The following is a 21,947-nucleotide window of genomic DNA, read 5'->3' as shown; positions in this document are numbered from 1 at the left end:
CGATTTTTAAGGATATTTAAAAAAAAAAAAAAGAATATTAGCCATGTTAAATGACTAATATTCCCCTTTCCTCTCCAACTAAGCGTCAGGCTTGTGCTAGGAGTAGGTACGACAATAGTGCAACGGACGGGGTTTGAACCGTTGACCTTTCGGTTTTCAGTCCACTCCTTTACCGGTTGAGCTATTGAGGCTCTAAATTTTATTTAATCAATATAATTATTATAGGTATTTACATCTTGTCGACTTGCCTGGGCGCTGCGCATTCCTCTATGAAAACATTACTATGAAATATTTAACGGATGACAAATACCCAGAACGTTGACCAATCACATTCCGGTGCCCGGTAGAAACAAGATAGGTAAATGTACCTAACTTGTTTTGTATGTAAATAGAATGACAGGGTACCCACTTGGTTGCACCGTGCACGATCAATAGGTATTTTATGATGCTCGGCACAGAGGTGATACCAGACTAGCCTTACTTAACATTATACAGGCTATTCCGTGCAGGTCAAAATTAGTTTAAAAACGATAAGTAGGTACTTACATGTTGTAATTAATTTTTTTTTATTTATTTATTTATTTTTTCAAAATACTACACTATTTGTATGTGTGCGTACGTGCCTGGGTGCGTGCGTACGTGCATGCGTGTGTGTGTGTGTGTATGTGTGCGTGTGTGTGTGTGTAACGATCCCGTGGAAAATTTTCCGGGACAAAATAATAGCCGATGATTGATGCTTTCGCTTTTATAATACGTATAATTTTGAGTTTTTTTGCCAATATCCTAAGTTCGATTTCAGGCTAAGTCAATTTAGAACTTTTGCGGATAAAATCGGGTTATGGGTTGCACAAAAACTGGCATACTCCTTCCAGGATTGCAGTTACTTGTCTCTGATTGGTCAGTTGGAGATAATGTACAAAACTAAAACTAGTACACCAGCCCATTGGTTGTAGGATCGCTGCAAAGAATTTTTTATTTTCAATAAATATATAGCCAGTGTGTATCGGTATGATGTAAGGATTCGAACCATATCCCAATGGGCCATATATCCAAATCTGTTCAGGCATTTAGAAGATATGGTGGAACAAAGAAACTCACATGCATACATACTTAATTTGCATACTTTACATTACATTACATTTCTTTTTTTGAGCATCAAAATAAAATAAATGTGGTAGGTAGGTAGGTACGCAGCGGTGTATATTCATGTCTTTGTAGGTACGCTATATAATAAATACAGCAAAAGGAAGCACCGGCTTTACAAATTAATTGGAATTCGTACCAATGCAGCGCGAAACATGATTTTGAATCAATAGGTAAGATTTATTTATAAAATCTCACACAATTTTCATAACACTACAACACAACAATCGTTTTTTTTTTGTTGAAAGTAGTGAAGCTAGTGACAGATGTAAGTGTCTAATAAATACATGGTAATTATTTTGAAAAATTGCCCAAAAAGTTTTTAAATGTTTCGAGTACGCGCGTGTTCACACACGTGCATATACACATACGCACAGGTCAAATTCAACCCTCCTTTGGGTTTCGCCGCAGTCGGGTAAAAAGGGATGGCAGCCACAGGAGGAATAATATAAGTTATTAGGATTTCTTCATAGAAGATGGCAGCATAGCCGCTCAATGAACACTTAAGTGAATGTATTACCTAGATGCTAAATATATAACTATTATATCTAAACTAATATTATAAATAACTAAATACTTATCTATGGTCCCGGAAAACCAGAGTTCCGGGATTCTTAGTCTTAGCCCACAAAGACGAAGTCGCGGGCTTCATTTAGTAGATCATAAAACACACTAAAATTCTGTTTTTCTTTTCAGTTAATTTTGATTAAAATATGTCAGTTATCAAGCGAATAGGGATTGGAAATGGTTTTTAGAAGATTTTAATTCTTGGATTTTCATCTTCATTATGGTCAAAGAGATTTTTTTTGAATGAAATAGTTATTTAGTGAAACAGCTTAGCTTCAGCACACGACTCCAAACTTTAAACTCGATCAGTTATTTTCACTCCATTTGCCTTTTCGCTTGACCACTCAATACTAGAATAATGGAAATAAAAAGTACCTATTGGTTTTGTAAGCTTTATTGAAAAATTTCTTACCTAGTTCGTAACCTACAATTTGTTTCATAGTATAGAAGACTAAAGTACACCCAATATCATAGTAGCAGAGGACATAATTTCACGTGAAATACGATAAAATAAAAACTATTTCCTCATGAACGCCAGATGTATCCATTCCATGTTCGACAGATAGATAATTATCAGGAAAATATCCAATTTCACGTGTCAAATAATAACTGTACACTTTCCGATATCAATGTAATGAATTGCCGACATAATTCCTTTCCTTCGAAAGTGAGTATTGAATCAATTGAGAAGAGAACGAAGAGAAATTTCTCAACAGTTACAATTATTTATTGAATACAACATCGATATTCTAATAAACCTGGTAACCTATTACCGTTTCAATAATTTCTCCAAATCATTCCATCGTTAAAAGTTATGTTTTATTCAATCCTTTTTTGCGAATGAATATGCAAGCTGAATTTTCCAAATACTATACCTCATTATATATTACTATATATTTATTATACCGACAAGAGCAGTTCAATTTAGTCATTCGTGTGCGTTATTCGATGCAGTTGTAACTTGTAAGCGATTTGTTTGTTGGACTAAAAAGTATCCCGAAGTCTGACTCTCGTCTGTGTCTCGCCTTTAGGTTAATCGCCTATTTGTCCGTTCCACTTGATCGGAGTTATGAAATCATTTTTTTTTAATATTAGCCATGCTAATCATGACTAATACTCCCCTTTCCCCTCCAATTAAGCGTAAAGCTTGTGCCAGGAGTGGGTACGACAATAGTGCAACGGGTGGGGTTTGAACCGCCGACCTTTCGGAATTCAGTCCACTCCTCAACCGTCGAGCTATCGAGGCTCTAAAGGTGCCCACACACTCGAACTGAACTGCAGCTGAACTGCGCGTCGCGTCAGCGCCCCGCACGATATTCTCTCCAGCCGCGACGCGCGTACGTCACTGCCGCGCGGCGCGGCTGGAGAGAATATCGTGCGGGGCGCTGACGCGACGCGCAGTTCAGTTCAAGTGCGTGGGCACCTTAAATTGTATCACACAGTATTTTGTATGATCGGAATTTGATTTTGTTCCTAAAACGCGCGTGATGTGAGGTGTTGCCCATATTAATCCGTAGTAGACGAAGGTTTTATCTATCTCTAGATCTAGATTTTAACTGTATACAATCTAAGTATTCTATTCCTACAACCTATATATCTAAGTAATTCCTATATATCTAAGTAGGAGTGGTCTATTCCTACGCAGTAAATCAGTCCTCGGGAAGCTGACCTAAGTTCCCGACGCCTTGTTCTGCCAACACTCTCTCTGTCTGTATGTGTTCGAAAAAAGCATCCAAATTAAATTAAGGTTTTTTTTCCAACTGGCGCCACCCAACAGTAGTGCCAAAATCGTGAAACATGTATAATCCTCGTGCTTCACTCTTTATTATTGTTTAGTGTTATAATGTAAATATGATCTACTATTGAGATTTTTTTTATATAAGTAGATAAATAAATATGATTGCAATTTTTTTTCTGTATTTTAATTTACATCAACTTTCCCCCTGCTCTTTGGTTTTGAGTACCTACCTATTAATAAATAAGTATATAATAGCAGTAAAAAGTAACAAGTGTAAATTAAAAATTTATAACACCCCCGGCAAGTGAAGGTTACAGTAACTAGAAAAGAGCTGATAACTTTCAAACGGCTGAACCGATGTTCTTGGATTATAGCTAAGAACACTCGATCAAGCCACCTTTCAAACAAAAAGAACTAAATTAAAATCGGTTCATTAGTTAAGGAGCTACGATGCCACAGACAGATACACAGATACACCCGTCAAACTTATAACACCCCTCTTTTTGGGTCGGGGGTTAATAAATGATAGAAAGCGTTGATAGTCTAGTAGTTCAGACGTCGCCCTCCTATTCGGGAGATCGGGGGTTCGATCCCGGGGCAGACACCTCTAACTTTTTAGAATTACTATTGCTGAAGAGGAAAACATGTAAGCCTGAGAGTTTTCCTTAACATTTGACAACTGCATAGGTATGTGAAGTCTGCTAAATTGAAATTTGAATGCAGTTGACATTAAGAGAGGAATAAAAAGTAGTTTTTTTTACTGTAGCTACTTTAATTTTCATGATAAAAGTTTTTCAATCAATCAATCAATAAAATTATTGCAAATTTGGTTTATATACATTGGTTTTAATCTAAGCTTATAGTAAGTACGACCAAATTTAGCCTTACGGCATGCAATAATTTACACAATTACAAAAATCAATCAAATTAAAATACATTCACTAAATATCTGATACCTTCATCAAAAACTTAATCGGCTACCTATGTTTAAGCTAACATCAAGTCTAGTGTGCGCAAAACAAGTACCTAATACAATCTGAATGACTGCACATTCTACAAAACAGATCTCAGCAGTGTATCTACGACCTGACCAAACAACCATGTTAGGATTACTTGTTTTGTGCACTGTAGACCAATGTTAATGTAACTAGAAAATATCAATTAATTATCCTATATAGAAATATAAAATATAACCTCTACTTATATCCATTTTTTAAGGAATAAAAATCATTTGTCTTAAATTTAACCTCGACATAATTTAATCATATTATATTAAATCTACAACGGTTATCCCGATCAACCATTGTATTATATTATTATACAGTTATACAAATTTACATGTCATGTTTTTAAATATTTAATCATTGATTAGATACCTACTAACTAATGTAAAATTCTATTTACATGAAAGAAATTTAGTAAAAATAAGATGATACATAAGAGTTCCCTAATTCAAAATCAATTTTTTTAAATTATACTTTCAACATTTAACAACTTAAAACCTACCCCTGACTTAAAATACTACAAATTTTTAAACATGATTCATAATTTTTCATTAATAATATGCTAAACTGCAATAAGTCCAGTTTTATAGAACTTCAGTTTCCTTGCACATATAAATAGAGAGCACAATAGCTTCACTATTTACATGAAATACGTTCCTCAAATATCCTCAGAATTCTGCAATGTGATGAGGCCTTGGTATTCCATCTCCTTATACATGACGTCTTGGTTCAGGGTGTGCAAGATATCTTGGAAGCGTTGCCGCAAAGCCACATTCTCCATTCCAGCAATTTCATGCTGCGTTCTTTGCCGGCGTTGCTTGAGCTCCTCTAACTCTGTCCGCAACTGCTCCATTCTCAGAGACATGTTATCTTTGGACATATCGCGGGACAGATAGTCCACGTCTTCTTCCGATGACAAACCTCCACTTCGAGTGACTGTAGAAGTGACAGTTGAAGAACGGCGTTTGGTGGATTTTTTTTTAAGTGTTGGCTGAGCATGAAACATTTGGGATTCAAACTCTATAGGATAAGTATCTCGCTTGTGAATGTCACCCATCCCGATTATGGAGCTGGTGTCTGACAGACGGCTGTCGTAAGGAGACATGTGGCTCTCCTCCATCTCACGGCCCATCGGATCTTCCTCAATGTCACTGTCGCTCACTGCACCACCAAATATATCTACAACATTGGAAGAGGAGTCTCGGTTTGATATATCAGGTTTAGAGTCTCTCTCCTTCTTGTTGCTGCGCTCAGCTTTAGTCTTCTTCTCAGGCTTGCTGGGAGCTGTCTGTATGGCATCTGATTTAGCGTGTGGCTCATCTTCTTCCTTGATCACTTCCCACATCAACTGACAAGCTTCATTGTCCGCACGCAGCAATCTCTTCACCTCCTTCTCTATTTCAGGGGCCTCCACATACTTTTTCTTTAAAGTTTTCCTGAAGCGGCGTTTTCTAACATTCTTAGTCGGTGGAGTGATGCCATGCGGCCATAGAAACTTTTTGTCGACCTTATAAGGGTCTTTCTTCTTATGCTTGGACGGAGCCTCCTCCTCCGACGGCGTCTGGTCCGGCTCATCCTTGCAGATCATCATTTGGCAGATGTCTGCCGTCTTGTAAAAGCTCTTGTTATCTATGGTCTTCAAGGACTCGACGATGGTAGGTAGATCAATGATCTTCGCATGCATCAACCAGTGGTCCAACCGTACCTCGCCATTCCTCATGTCGTTCTCTATTTGAATCGTTAGACGGTTTTTGAGGCTATCGCCGGACTTCAGGAGTTCCCTGAGCACTTTAGCAGGCTCTTCTGGCAAGCGCAGTACGAACTGTGACTCCAACTCTGTAGGATATTCCGCTTCTCGTTTATCTTTATTCATCTTGGAATCGCTGTTGCTGAACAGGACTGCACTTTTAAGTGTTTTTTTAGTTACCGAGTGTATATTATGATAGAAGTAAGCACTTATTAAAGTATAGTAGTCATATACTCCCTACAAATCTTTTGTTTGGCCAAAAGTATTGCACTACGTAAGGTTATATATATAGCACAATATATAGTTATATATATACAGAACAGCACAGAACATTATTATCCTATGATTATCCTAGGCGGGTACTGCTACAGCACGGTAATATTTGGCTACAGTGTGTATTTTTTTTCTCTCTCGTCTGGCTTTACAAAGATTAGCCAATGTCAAGTTCGTAGTTATTTACAACACGTTAGTTAAACCATACAAGTATGGATCCCGTCTGTGCCGGTGCTCGCCGACGCCCGACATACGCACGGCCATAAAGATATTATAAGACAAAGAGTCATGCAGTGGTGATGGTCTGTGGTCATGCATACCCCTATAATAATATTATTATTTGCCGGTTACACGTAGGTACCTATTACGTGTAACCGGCACCATAGATCACTATGGTCTATGATGGATCACTCACTATGAAGGTTTTATGACTCTGAGTGACCGTTATTGGTCTGTGGCACTGATATGCTATTGGTCAAAGAGTAAATCTATACTAATATTATAAAGAGGAAACCTTTGTATTTTTGTATGTTTGTATTGAATAGGCTCAAAAACTACTGCACCGATTTCAAAATTTCTTTTACCATTACTTAGAGGGATTCTTCCGAATCCGTATAGGCTATATTTTATCCCGGAACACCCGTGCGAAGCCGGGGCGGGTCGCTAGTATGTAAATATTAACAAAATAAAAGTATAAGTAATATATTTTATCTATACTAATATTATAAAGAGGAAACCTTTGTATTTTTGTATGTTTGTATTGAATAGGCTCAAAAACTACTGGACCGATTTCAAAATTTCTTTTACCATTACTTAGAGGGATTCTTCCGAATCCGTATAGGCTATATTTTATCCCGGAACACCCGTGCGAAGCCGGGGCGGGTCGCTAGTATGTAAATATTAACAAAATAAAAGTATAAGTAATATATTTTATCTATACCTATATTATAAAGAGGAAACCTTTGTATTTTTGTATGTTTGTATTGAATAGGCTCAAAAACTACTGGACCGATTTCAAAATCACCATTACTTAGAGGGATTCTTTCGAATCTGTATAGGCTATATTTTATCCCGGAACACCCGTGCGAAGCCGGGGCGGGTTGCTAGTCAGACTAATATTATAAAGGCGAAAGTTTGTATGTGTGTGTGTGTGTGTGTGTGTATGTTTGTTACTCTTTCACGCAAAAACTACTAGACGGATTTGGCTGAAATTTAGAATGGAGATAGATAATATCCTGGATTAGCACATAGGCTACTTTTTATCCCGGAAAATCAAAGAGTTCCCACGGGATTTCGAAAAACCTAAGTCCACGCGGGCGAAGTCGCGGGCATCAGCTAGTATGTAAATATTAACAAAATAAAAGTATAAGTAATATATTTTAGTGTGTATATTTTGTATATATTTTCTAGATCTCTTTAATTGTGTTGTCTTTGTGCTGTTGTAGATGATTAATTAAATCCTTTTATTGCAAAATGTAATTTTGAATCTTGGATTGCCAATTTTTAAACTATCCCCTTTGTGGCTCTTCCATTCTACGCGACATTGGCGAAGTGCATTGTGCTAGTGTGGCACTACTAAAAGCCATTAGTTCATTAGTTATATATGAAGAAGAACAGTTTGACAACAGTTTGGCACTTGAATGACATTGACAGTTGGGCGTAATTGTAGAACATAGGCTGCCAGCAATTAGAATCTTCTCAAGTTTAGGGAATATGTTGAAAATGTTAATGTTGAAAATCGAGGAAAGGGTCTAGCCGGATAAGCATAGCGAATCGGCCCCCAAATGACAACCTATATCGAAACTTAGGTATTAATATCGCCTTGATGTATGAACATGATTTATATAAGTTTCGCCTCCCTACTCCGCTTTGACCTTGAGATATTAAAAAAATTAGCGTGAGTACGACTTTTGTTCAAAGTGTCATATCTCGGAAAGTTTTTAAGGTAGAAACCAGAAACCAACGCGAGGTTTTAGGTAACCTTTAAGAGCATATTTTGTATTTTTTAGATTTTTCGAATAGTTACGAACATATTTTTTTTTAATAAATAAAAATTTAATCATTATTATTTCAGTGTTCCTTCTTAGTCACAATCACTGAAAAAATATATGTTATAAGGTAGGTACAGACCAGACCAGACTGGTCTATACCAGACCATCTGATTTCTGCATTATGTTCGGGCTTTTTGCCTAGTTTAACGCAATCTAAAGATAGGACCATCATAGCATATTCAAAGGAGCCAGTAAAAATCGTACTACTATACTGATCTGTGTATCTGAGTATCGTATACTGATCATCATTACTAATAACTCCAATACTTCCCAGTGAATCTTGAGAGTTATACAGGTATCTACCTTACCTAGGTTTGGTGGCACAATTGAAGAAATAAATCTAACTATCACTGATTTCCAGATACCAACTGTATGAGCATAAAGTAAAATATCTTTAACATATTTTAATGGTACAAGACACACTTGTACTCAACCACCTTTTTTTTTATACCAATATGTTTTATTGTTGGACTGATTATTTATTAATCAGTTCATTAGTAATGTATAAAGTATGATAAATTAAATTATACCATTTTAACTTTACAGTTGTAAACAGTGAATAAGGGTAACGGGCTAAAAGATAATACATGCTGATATGGAGACTGGAGATTTTTCCCCTGAATCCTGGTGTAACAACATGAATCGTGCTTAAAGCTCAGATATGCCAGTTTGTGGTGTTTGGAGCTTTTACTAAGTAGTTAAATTAATTAATTTCATTTGTATTGATGTAGTATACACATTAATTATTCTAAATGATATTTATTTGAAATTTGTGTTTATACCTCAGGTGATAAATACCTAACTATTGTCTTTAGTTACTGAATGAAGTCTTATAATAATTATAAATATAAACCATTTTCTGTGTTTCTATTCTTTTATTTTAAACCTATTCAATTTTTTTTTTAAAGTTAGGAAGAACCCTAGCAGAGCTGCTTGTTTGGTAATGTTGGCAGTACTGTCTTTCTGTCAGTGTTCGTGATATAATGTTGGTATTGAAGCACTCCACAAACTTCATACAATATCTTTTTTTTTTTTCTTTAAATCTGGCTTTACTCTGATTAGCCAATGTCAAGTTTGTGATATTTTCAAGTTATTGAATTTATACAAGTATGGACTCCGTCTGTGCCGGCGCCTGCCGACATACGCGCGGCGCCCCTTTAGAGCGCTTCCCAGTCAGTTCCGCCACCAAAAAACACCAACTAACACAAAAACCAGCCACTCTTAACAAAAAAAAAAATACTCCAAACAAGCACAGCACGCGCGCCAGCAATCGCCATCACAGACGAAGTCTTACATTATCTTAATTTTCGTTTTTGTACGGAACTGAACTGTTGCCTCTTATAACGTAGTGTTTACATACTCTTGGTTATTTGTATATTATCTATGCGGTATGCCATTGTCCATTGTCAATGGTACTGTAAGTGTAACGGAAAATAGAGGCTGCGAGTGTGGAAGCCGGTGAAAAAACCATTTACTAAATGTTTTATCAGAATTCAGAAACCGAAATCTCTAATATCTCTCATGCAGTTGCTGATAAAATGAATACCTACATTGATCAAAAATTTGAAGAATATCTAACATCTAAGGCATTGCATGAAACCAGTAAATCACAAATCGGTAAGTTACCGTCCAATTCTTGTCTTGTTAAAGTTTAGAAAGGGTTTATAGCTAGGCGCATATCATAGAATCTAAAAAATTGTTATAACTTCTAAGCTAGATACGTAACTGAACTATTTATTTTTAAGTTAGGTAATAAATTTCCATTTTACATTTTTCATTATTATTCTATATTTTATTTGAATATACAAAATAGTCTAGTTTGAGGCTATGTAATTAAACCGGTGACCGATCAATTAACAAGAAACAAATAACAAAGTTTCATTCCACAAACAAATTTTGGCAAAATAATGAATCATTTATTTATCGTTATAAAACCTCTGGGTCTAAAAATTATTCACTAATAAACAAATTACTAGACAAATTTTCATGTCATAAAATATCATTTGACAAACAATTGATTTGTTAATCCTTTTAATTTGTAAAATAACGTATAACATTTTTTTTAAATAAAATGAATTGTTTGATAAAATGAACTGCTTGATAAATATTTTGACTCCACTACAGGCCATTACTTTGGACTTTCCGGAAAATATGATATAGGAAAAACCAGCCACCGAGAACTGCAAGAGCGAGCGAAGCCATCCCCTTCGTGGTTATTTCGTTTTTATACCACAACTTACTGGTCCGTCTACCAGGCCACAATCGCAAGGGGGAGGTCTCTTCCCTTTCACCCATTCACTCCCCCCCTTTAAATGAGGTTTATGATATAGGAAAAATCAGTGACAGGGAACTTGGATGGAACTTTATCAAATAATTAATTTATCTTCTATTATTTTATTAACCCCCGACCCAAAAAGAGGGGTGTTATAAGTTTGACGTGTGTATCTGTGTGTCTGTGTATCTGTCTGTGGCGTCGTAGCACTTAAACAAATGAACCGATTTTAATTTACTTTTTTTTGTTTGAAAGGTGGCTTGATCGAGAGTGTTCTTAGCTATAATCCAAAAAAATTGGTTCAGCCGTTTAAAAGTTATCAGCTTTCTAGTTTTCTTGTAGAAAAGAAGGTTAGATAACCGTTAGGTTCATAATAGTATGTCAATTGACAAATGTCAAGCTGTCAAGATGGAAGTTGCCTAGATACATAATTATTTATTTGAAAATGATGTTTTGGAGGAAAACTCAGATACTTTGGATCGTAGGCGCGGAATAGTCCAAGAAAATCGATTCAGCTGTTTGCAAGTTATAAGGTCTTTTCTAGTTACTGTAACCTTCACTTGTCGGGGGTGCTATAAATTTTTAATTTACACTTGTAAAATAGCTAATTTGGAAAACATTATTTGGTGAAATAATAACTTTATAAATGATATTTTAATATTCAGCAAATTTGCAAAGTAAAACATTTGTGAATAGAATATTTGTCAAATGATCTTTTGTAAAATGATATGTTTGTGGTATAAAACGTTTGTGATTTGATTAGTTTATAATTTTTTTTTGTTGAAATGATAATTTGTTATACGTGTTTTGTTAATCATTTGTGAACCAATTAAACCATTTAGTGATTGAATGTAAATGCAGTAATGCCAAATCTTTGAGCAAATATTTTTTTGTACTTTTATAAATTGGGATATCTGATATCCAGAATTTTAAAAATGTTGGAAATATTAGCATTAAGTACTTTTTAGGATTCTGTACCCGAAAGGTGTCAATGGGACCCTATTACCAAGACTCCACTGTCTGTCGGTCTGTCTGTTTGCGGGCTGTATCTTGTGAACTGTAATAGGTAGAGTGCCGAAATTTTCACAGAATGAACATGTTTAACTGGGATCTCAATGGACCTAGAATTATATTTATCACTAGCTGATGCCCGCAGCTTCGCCCGCGTGGATTGGTCAGATCCCCTGCAGCATCAGGATTGAGGAGTTGGAATCCAATTTTTTTATGAAACAATGTCGCAAAGTTCCTCTATCGATGAAAAAAGAAATGACGCAAATCGGTTCAGAAATCTCGGAGATTTCGATGTACATAGGTAGAAAAACACAACTCCCTTCTTGAAAGTCGGTTAAAAAAGTAGCCTATGTTACACCCTGGTCAATCCTCTACTTGTATGTGAAAATCCCGTTAAAATCGGTTCAGCCGTTCCGAAGATTAGCCTTTTCAAACAGACAGACAGACAGACAGACAGACAGACAGACAGACAAAAATTTTAAAAACGTGAGATTCAGTTATAGTATCGTTCAAATAACCATATGACCTTAATATGTGGTAGTTATTTCGAAATTACAGACAGACACTCCAATTTTATTTATTAGTATAGATGAATTATACTAGAGGTTTTATATTCACACAGTTTCCCAAATAGGCAGGTTAACATGACAGTTGTCTTAGTTAGAGAGGGGTCCCACTATGAGAGGTCAAAACGTATTTTATGATATAAAGAATATACATACATATTAAAAGAATAGCATATTTTATGCTACACAATTTTTACATAAAAGAAAAAACCTGATAAATTGTCTTGCTTATATGGGTTATTCAGCTATGAAGTCTTAAGAGTTAAAGTTAACTTTAAGAATTAAAGTGTTAACAAACCCATTTTTATGAAAAACTAAATGATCAATAACTCTAGCATTTTTCAGAGTTACCTGCTGATATGTTTAGCTTTTAAATATGTCAGGGAAATCAATTGTATATTGTAATTTGAAATTAGAATATACAATTGATTTCCTTGATTTCCTAATTTGTAGTATAAATTGTAAAATATGATAACCATACAAGTCTATTTTGTCTATCTTTAATGCAAATCACTATGCACTTTATGTCCCTTGTGTAAAAGTATGTTTACTTTATTGTTACAGATGAAAAAAATTCAGCAACTGAAGCAACTATGCTTGAATTAACCGCAAAATATGAAGATGCTGCCAAGAAATTACAGGTATCTACCGAAACTATCACAGAACTGGAAAAGCAAGTTATATCTCTAAATACAGAATTAGAAAAAGCTCGAGAGAAAATAACATGTTTAGAAAATGAAGCCATTTCTCTTAAAAGTGCTAGAGATGCTGCAGTTTATGAAAGAAATGATTTAACCCGAATATTAGAAAGGCGTGATACTGAAATCGAAAGACTAACAGCTAATCAAATATCATTGTCTCGACAGCTACGTGCTGCTATAGATTCTAAATGTGAAGCAGAAATGTTAGCTTTGAATGATGAAATACAAAGTAAAGAACTTTCTCTTCAATACCGAGAAAAGCGTTTGGATCAAGAAAGGGTTTTGTTAAATTCTCAAATTACTGCACTAACTGAAGAAGTAAATAGACTTACAATGGAATTACAAACTATAAGACTAAATAATACTAGTAGACTAGTAAGCCTGGAAGCACAACTTGCAGAAAAAATTGAAGAGTTAAAAGCAGCTAATGAAACAATTGAGCAATTGAATGAAATTAAAAAGCATTTATATAACCGGGCTAAACACTTAATACAACGCTTAATGGAACAAAGAGAAGTAGAAGATAAGATGTCAGAAAATTATCAAAAAGAAATAGATGCAAAATCAAAATTGTCTGATTTATTTAAAACTATGCATGATGATGCTGAGGCAAAAACCACTGAATTGATTGAAGGTATTTTAGAATTACAAAAACTGCTCAATAAAGCTATTGAAAAATATGGTGATCTTGAAACAAAGTATAAACAGGCTGAAGTGGACCATGAAGAGCTGATGGACAAAAAAAATGAAATTATTTCCTCATTGAAAAACGAACTAGAACATGCAAATAATTTGTTAAAAGCTGCTACAGCAAAAAATCTGGATATGGCTCTTAGCGATTTGTCCCCATCTGCAGCTACTGCTAGTAAACTCATAAAATCAGGCATGTCCTTGACTCAAATATATTCACAATTAGTTACAGTTACTGATGAGTTAAGCCAGAAAAAAGAAGAAAATAGGCAACTTAAAATAACTCTTAATGAAATTTTCCAAGAACTTGAAGAAAAAGTCCCCTTGTCACAAAAACGGAGAGCAGAATATCTGGAAGCAAAGGAGAGCAATGTAGCTTTGACACAACAAATAGAGTCTTTAGTTATTGAATGTAACAGGCTAAGGGATGATTACTGTGAAGCATCTAAAATTTCTAATCATTACAGCCGTGAAAATAATTGCTTAAAAGGTGAACTGGCTGATTTAGGTAGGCAAGTTTGCTTCTTGTTTAAAGAAATTGAACATACTCGAGGTAATGGGGATCATGATTTATCAAATACTACTAATATTACAAATTCTTCTGACATGAGTTCCTCACGGATAATATCGAAGACATTGGCAACATTTATTAACATTCAAGAGCTGCAAGCAAATAATCAAAAACTTTTACGGGTGATTCGTAAGTTGACAGATAAACAAGAAGAGTTAGAACGCCATAAAGAACAATTTGAGAGTGGAGAAATGGAGAAAAAAATCGAAGCTTTGAAGCAAAGAGTCACTGAATTAACAGAAGCTCAAGAAACACAAACTAAAATGGTAAATGGCCTTATAAGACAGCGTGATATGTTTCAAAAGCTTTATCATGATCATATGAAAGGCAAACGTCATGAAATGTCTTCAGTCATAGATACTTCGGACTTGGAAAAGGATGAATCACTTATAATGGACACATCAGAAAATCTTCAGAAACCTGCTGTAGTCGAAGTTTCAAATTTTGAAGTAAAATATAAAGAAACTGAGAAACAACTTGAGTTTTTAAAAGAAGAATATAAAACTTACAAAGAAGAAAAACTTACGAACCAGAGAATGTTATTTGAGCAGATTGACAACATGAGACAAAAAATAGCAATATTAACAGCAGCAAATAGTAAATGTGCGTCAATTTCAGAATTTAATAATGAAAGATTAAAAATATTGCAAACCAACATTGCCACATACAAAATACAAATTTCATTATTAGAAGATAAAAATAAAGCATACAATGCTACTATTGCTAAGCACGAAGTTTCATTGCAACATTTAAGAGAGGAAGTTTTGAATGCACAGGGAAAGCTAGCAACTGCAGAAATACAAGTTGAAAACTTAAAGTTAGAAAATAAGTTATTAAAAGATGCGAAAATGCGCTTGCAGACTGAAAAAAAATTAATAAATAGAGAGCGACAAGGTCAGTCTTTGCTTTTGAAAAATTTAGAAATTATAAAAACAAGCTTGGAACGCATTGAAACCGCAAATCACGCTAAAATAGAAACAAGACTCGGTGAACCCAAAGACGCAGCAAATGCGATGAGAAAATAAATTCAGCAACTCAGAAATAACTTAATTGAGAAAGACAAAGCAAATGAAGAAATAACCAAAAAACTTACAAGTTGCGTTGTCACCAAATACTGATGGATCGCTAGATACTATAAAGAAAATTAAAGAACTTGAAATTAAATTGTCAGATAGTGATAATGAAATAAAGTCTCTTTTAGAACAGCTCAACACTGCAAAAGAACGACGATATTAAATTTTCTACGACGGAATCTACGGGTAATTTGTCCATAACTTGAATGCCGAGTTCAGGAATTCCTTTAACGAATGCTTGTAAAGTACTTTGAGCCTGTTTGTGGCAATATTTCTATTGAAAAAGATAAACAAAGATAAATAAATAATTTAAATAAATAAAGATAAATAAATAATTTAAATTTAAATTTTAATTTAAAACTGACTGATACCCGCGATGTCGTCCGCGTAGATTTAGGTTTGTAAAAACCACGTGGGAACTCTTTGATTTTCCAGGATGAAAGTAGCCTATGTTACTCTCCAGGTCTTTAACTAATACTTAGTCAAACAGGTGATAAACCTTTAATGAACACTTGTTCATTAAAGGTTTATCACCTGTTTGACTAAGTACCGCTTTATAGCAATGATTCCAATCATATCCAAATTTTTTGAGAAAGTCCTGTACAACAATATCTACTCTCTTAAAATATTATCTTTTGAAATCAGAGCAGTTAAAGCTTTCGAAAGAATAACAATTGTAATACGACACTGGCTTGTTTTGAATTAAACGAATCTATCACAGAAGCTTTGAACGTTAAATTAATCCAGGTAGTTTATCATGAAAGTTTCATAAAAAAATTGGAACTGTACGTATGCGGTCAGGCGCTCGAATGGATAGCCAGCTTTCTTGGTCAAGTTATCGGCTAGTTCTGCAATCGCTGATAAGGTGCCTATAGGATTAAAACATACCTGGGATCTATCTGTGAGGCGAATATGATGGATAACTGCCGGCATTTATTTGAAAGTCGTGGTATACTTTCCTTGCCTAGTCTCTATATTAGACGTGATTTTTTGCATGGGTATAGTTTAAAACCTGGAGAGTGGCATAGCAGACTTTTTATCCCGAGAAATCACAGATTTTCCACGGGATTTGAAAAACCTAAATTTATGTGGACAAAGACATCAGCAAGTAAATATAATATATTTTTCTACTTACGCGTTCCTTGGACGAGTGAAAACTGTAAAAATGTTGTTGTCACTACAAATATTATTCGGAAAACTTCGATTTTCTTCATTGTTGTAGTTTCGTATGCCAGATATTCGACTACAAAACTTAGAGTGGAGTCTTTAACTATTTAACCCGATTAGTGACAACAAAATTAAAACCAGGTTTTATAGTCCAGTAATTCTGTAATATGAGATGGAAAGTTTTCAGAATGTTATGCAAATTGGTGGTTTTATAGATTTCGATGTGCTCTTTCCGAATTTTTATTTTGCCACCTCGTACCTTAGCCGCTCGCGCCGCCATCTTGGAAAAATGGCGCCCAAAAACAGTTTTTTCACGATAACTTCTTTCCCACTCATTTTACGATAAAAATGGCTATGTAACAATTAGAGACAATTTCCTACAATTTGTGTAGTCACCTTTTTTTTGTAGACTCAATAGTTTTAGCGTACGAGCGCCACAAAGCCCACTCCAACACTCGTTTTGGCTAAATAACTCATTTCCACACCACCATGTGGTAGAGTGAGTAGCGTGATTTTTTTTTATGGTATCTCCAGGAGCCGGTAGTCACCTTCAATTTAAGCCATCAGTTCGACCAGAGAATACTAACAGTCTTCAGAATTCTGCTCGAGATAAGAGTAAATATACTGCATCGCAGTTTCGATCTCACGTGCATATGAGCCTTTTCTTTGGATTTTAAACCCAAAAGATGCCCATGGGACCTTATTACTAAGCCTCCGCTGTCATCCGTTTGCTTATCCGTCTGTCCGTCTGTCTGTCAGCGTGCTGTATCTCATGAACCGTAATAGGTAGAAAGTTGAAATTTTCACAGAATGTGTATTTTTATTGCCGTTATAATAACAAAAAATAAAAATTTCAAAATGGCCGTCATGAAAATAAAATAAAAAAGAGCATTATTTCTTGTATTATGGTACGGAACCCTTCCTATGTGAGTTGGACTCGCACTTGACCGATTTTTCGGCGTCTCGAGCATGTTTATAATGTGGTCGCAGTCAATACACAATATCACAATTCGTGCATGAAAAATTTTACCTCGCACTAGAAACTAAAAAAATAAAAAAATGGGTCAAGTGCAAGCCCAACTCGCACACGAAGGGTTCCGTACCATCAAACAAGAAATAACATTACTTTTTTGTTTTTTTTTTTTTTTCATGTCAGCCATTTTGAAATTTTTATTATTTGTTGTTATAACGGCAATAGAGAAATACACATTTTGTGAAAATTTCAACTCTCTATCTATTACGGTTCACGAGATACAGACAAACGGACGGACGGACGGATGACAGCGGAGACTTAGTAATAAAGTCCCGCTGGCATCCTTTGGGTTCGAAACCCAAAAAAAAAGGTCCATATTCACATTAGATTGAAACTGCGATGCAGTACCTATATTTATCTCTGCTCTTATCTCGAGCAGAATTCTGAAGAGTGTTAGTTTTCTCTGAACGAAGTGATGGCTTAAATTGAAGGTGACTACCTGGCGATACCATAAAAAAAATCACGCCACTCACTCTACCACATGGTGGTGTGGAAATGAGTTATTTAGCCAAAACGAGTGTTGGAGTGGGCTTTGTGGCGCTCGTACACTGAAACTATTGAGTCTACAAAAAAAGGTGACTACACAAATTGTAGGAAATTGTCTCTGGTTTAATTGTTACATAGCAATTTTTGTCGTAAAATGAATGGGAAAGAAGTTATCGTGAAAAAACTGTTTTTGGGCGCCATTTTTCCAAGATGGTGGCGCGAGCGGTAAAGGTACGAGGTGGCAAAATAAAAATTCGGAAAGAGCGCATCGAAATCTATAAAACCACCAATTTGCATAACTTTCTGAAAACTTTCCAGATAAGCCCCTTTTTGACGACCAAATTACTGGGCTATTATACAGATAATAATAATTGTTATTATCATGACGATGTGTATGAAAAAAAAATAAGAAAGATGATATGTAACCTTCAACTGTCGAAATGAGGTCTTACAGACATGTCCGTTTCCGATTTGTAGTATCTGTAGTATCCAAAGTATCTATGATCTGAGTTTTCCAAAACATCATTTTCATTTTCAAATAAATAATTATGTATCTAGGCAACGCCCATGGACGTTAGCTTTATGGCACAACGCCCATCTCGACAGCTTGACATTTGTCAATTGACATAATATTATGAACCTAACGGTTAGTTAACCTTCTTTTCTACAAGAAAACTAGAAAAGAGCTGATAACTTTTAAACGGCTGAACCAATTTTTTTGGATTCTAGCTAAGAACACTCGATCAAGCCACCTTTCAAACAAAAAAAAACTAAATTAAAATCGGTTCATTCGTTTAGGTGCTACGATGCCACAGACAGACACACAGATACACACGTCAAACTTATTGGGTCGGGGGTTAAAAATGCGAAAAACCAAATTAAATTTGAATTTCGCGGGCAGGCCGGTCGCTTCCACCTTAAGAGCATCTCTCTCTAGCGGTAGGAAGACAATTTAATTGTTCTTTCATAGACAGGTCCGTGGTTCTTGCAATCACTGAGTTTAACTTTTCTACAGCTAGTTTTATGCAGCAGCGACAGATGGCGCTTTAAGTATAAAAATTTAAAAACATTTTCACATTCTGTTTTTCCCCATATTAAATAGTTGACTATTTTTAAAAGACTGCAAACCCTGAATAAAAAAGAAATGGAGTTTGTTTAGTAGATTAGGATTCAGTTCTTTATTTGTGATATATAAAATCTTTCCCTCAAGCTGTGTGCTTCAGAGTTCACACTCCACTCACGTACCCAGGGGGTGTCACTCTCATATTAGCTTGTTTTTAACCAACTTCCAAAAAAGGAGGAGGTTCTCAATTCGTCGGAATCTTTTTTTATTTATTTTTTATTTTTTATGTATGTTCCCGGATTACTCAAAGACCCCTGGACCGATTTGGAATTTGTTTTTTGTTTGAAAGGGTATACTGTGCCATATAAATTTGGTGAAGATCTGATGAATATCTTCGGAGATGGAGAACAGAACTCCTCAATGGATAATTGCTCGCGATCAGTGTAATAGCTTAGTAAACAGTGGGGTTTTAACTGGGCATAGCATATTATAGTACAGTGGGGCCACTAAAAAGTGTGAAATAAAAAAAATTCAAAAGAAAAATAAAAACGACTTCAAAAACCACAAACACTAAAAAGTACAAAATAATTTTTGTTTAGCTACACGTGTAATGTACCTAGGTACCTATGAAGTCGGGCGAGCTTCACTCTTGGATTTCTAATTTTGTTTTAATATGCTCGCTCGACTTCATACCTAGGTACATAACACGTGTAGCTAAACAAAAATTATTTTGTACTTTTTAGTGTTTGTGGTTTTTAAAGTCGGTTTTATTTTTCTTTTGAATTTTTTTTATTAGGATGCTACTAGCGCCATCTTACAGACAGCAGAAATATGTAAGTTATTTTTTGTATGATCGCTCAATAGATGGCGCTAATCAATCTGTAGTTTCACGTGATCAGATTTTCGAAAACTCATATTTCTGACACTATGAGGTGCAGATCCATAGAGATTATAATCCTTCATCCAAGTGCAGATCCATCTTGTTGGTAGGTACTCAAAGTTTTTGTTTTCGTCGTGTATATTATGTGATTACATGACCAGATTACTTCTTAGTACATTTTTTCAAACCAGAACATAATTTTCTAAAAAACTTGTCACAATTTTACTAACAATAACGCGTTGAAAAAAAAACAAAATATAGAACGTATTAGGTATTGTAGCAATATTGAATGCAAATAAACCAACGGGGGGTAAGCGGGGGGTAGGTATATCGTGTACCTACAAATGCCAGTATTATTTTTGTTAGAATGATCAATTACAATCCTTTTATCGAAATTTTATCAAAAATTAAGTCAAATTATAGTTTATCATTTATTTTAAGAGGGCTCTTTCCGTCACTCGCTTCAATACAATCGTAGTTTCAATTTCATTTGAATATTAAGCAACCAAAGTCGATGAAATTTTTCTGACATATTCTAGAAACTAATAAATATGTCTGTGGTTTTCCAGATTTCTGTTAAAATATTCAATTTCAAAGTTACGCGGTCTTAAAAATTTACATACGTAAATCTTTGAGCCCCTATAATTTTAAAACTACATATTTTTAGAAAAATCTAAAATATTAGTTTCTAGAATATGTCTGCATTTCATGGACTTTGGTTGCTTAATATTCAAATGAAATTGGAACTACGATTGTATGAAACGAGTGACGGAGAGAGACGATTGTATGAAACGAGTGACGGAGAGATACTTCGATGTAAAATATTTTTTTTAATATTTTTTATTAATACTTATATGTCACAGGTACCGAAAATATATATTGGGATTAACGGCAGAAAGTCGTGTTGACCAATGTTATTATTGTTTTTAATTAACAGGGCTCTCTCCGTCACTCGTTTCCACTCGTTTCATACAATCGTAGTTCCACTTTCATTTGAATATTAAGCAACCAAAGTCCATGAAATTTTGCACACATATTCTAGAAACTAATATCTGTGTCTGTGGTGTTTTAGATTTTTCTAAAAATATGTAGTTTTAAAATTACAGGGGCTCAAAGATTTGTATGAAAATTTTTAAGACCGCGTAACTTTGAAACTGAATATTTTAACAGAAATCTGGAAAACCACAGACATAGATATTAGTTTCTAGAATATGTCTGCAAAATTTCATGGACTTTGGTTGCTTAATATTCAAATGAAATTGGAACTACGATTGTATGAAATGAGTGACGGAGAGAGCCCTCTTAACCCCCGACCCAAAAAGCGGGGTGTTATAAGTTTGACGTGTGTATCTGTGTATCTGTGTATCTGTTTATCTATGTGTCTGTGTATCTGTGTATCTGTGTATCTGTCTGTGGCACCGTAGCGCCTAAACTAATAAACCGATTTTAATTTAGTTTTTTTTTGTTTGAAAGGTGGCTTGATCGAGAGTGTTCTTAGCTGTAATCCAAGAAAATCGGTTCAGCCGTTTGAAAGTTATCAGCTCTTTTCTAGTGACTGTAACCTTCACTTGTCGGGGGTGTTATTAATTTTTAATTTAAACTTGTTTACATGTGAAAAGAGACTTAGGAATACATTTTTGTTCTATTCTGACGCTCATTTAACGGACGTTAAAGAAGCTCTCGTGTAAATGAGGCCTAAGACATGCCTCAGGGCTGCATCGGTGCGTGTTGTTGCTGCAGTAGCTAATAGCTATTGGCTACTAGGCAGCCGACGATCAGCGAAAAACGAATTGAGCTAAAACTAAAAACGTGTTAGTGAGCAACGTCAAGCGACTGTGTAGTTGGAGATAGTTTTATCGCTGGGCTATGAGCGAGTGTGCGAGTTCAACGGGCGAGTAATTGCCCGTCATA

The 21,947-nt window shown here is 35.1% G+C and overlaps 3 protein-coding genes and 1 long non-coding RNA gene across 4 annotated transcripts in view; 2 read left to right on the top strand and 2 right to left on the bottom strand.

The window, feature by feature from the left end:
* Positions 1-1,384, bottom strand: part of LOC123880348 (succinate dehydrogenase [ubiquinone] flavoprotein subunit, mitochondrial-like) — a 36,009-nt gene extending 34,625 nt beyond the window's left edge. Inside the window, exon 1 of the mRNA XM_045928444.1 lies at positions 1,283-1,384. Within this exon, the coding sequence (XP_045784400.1) occupies positions 1,283-1,300 (18 nt within the window). The 5' untranslated portion in view covers positions 1,301-1,384. The remainder of the gene's footprint in view (positions 1-1,282) is intronic.
* A 3,671-nt stretch (positions 1,385-5,055) lies between these two features.
* LOC123880363 (transcription initiation factor TFIID subunit 7-like) lies at positions 5,056-6,727 on the bottom strand. Its single transcript, XM_045928467.1, has one exon. The coding sequence runs from the start codon at positions 6,323-6,325 to the stop codon at positions 5,111-5,113; it is 1,215 nt and encodes a 404-aa protein (XP_045784423.1). The 5' UTR covers positions 6,326-6,727; the 3' UTR covers positions 5,056-5,110.
* Positions 6,728-7,936: 1,209 nt separating this feature from the next.
* On the top strand, positions 7,937-9,389 carry LOC123880384. Its single transcript, XR_006799226.1, has 2 exons — positions 7,937-8,369; positions 9,070-9,389. It is a non-coding gene; the product is annotated as an uncharacterized LOC123880384 (long non-coding RNA).
* Positions 9,390-9,887: 498 nt separating this feature from the next.
* Positions 9,888-15,729, top strand: LOC123880343 (nucleoprotein TPR-like). The gene is made up of 2 exons (XM_045928432.1): positions 9,888-10,140; positions 12,937-15,729. Exons 1-2 carry the CDS (start codon positions 10,002-10,004, stop codon positions 15,357-15,359), a joined length of 2,562 nt encoding a protein of 853 aa, XP_045784388.1. The 5' UTR covers positions 9,888-10,001; the 3' UTR covers positions 15,360-15,729.
* Positions 15,730-21,947: the final 6,218 nt, after the last annotated feature.

Source organism: Maniola jurtina, chromosome Z (assembly GCF_905333055.1).
Source record: "Maniola jurtina chromosome Z, ilManJurt1.1, whole genome shotgun sequence".
Classification (NCBI taxonomy): domain Eukaryota; kingdom Metazoa; phylum Arthropoda; class Insecta; order Lepidoptera; family Nymphalidae; genus Maniola; species Maniola jurtina.
This window is presented reverse-complemented; position numbering and strand designations above follow the sequence as displayed.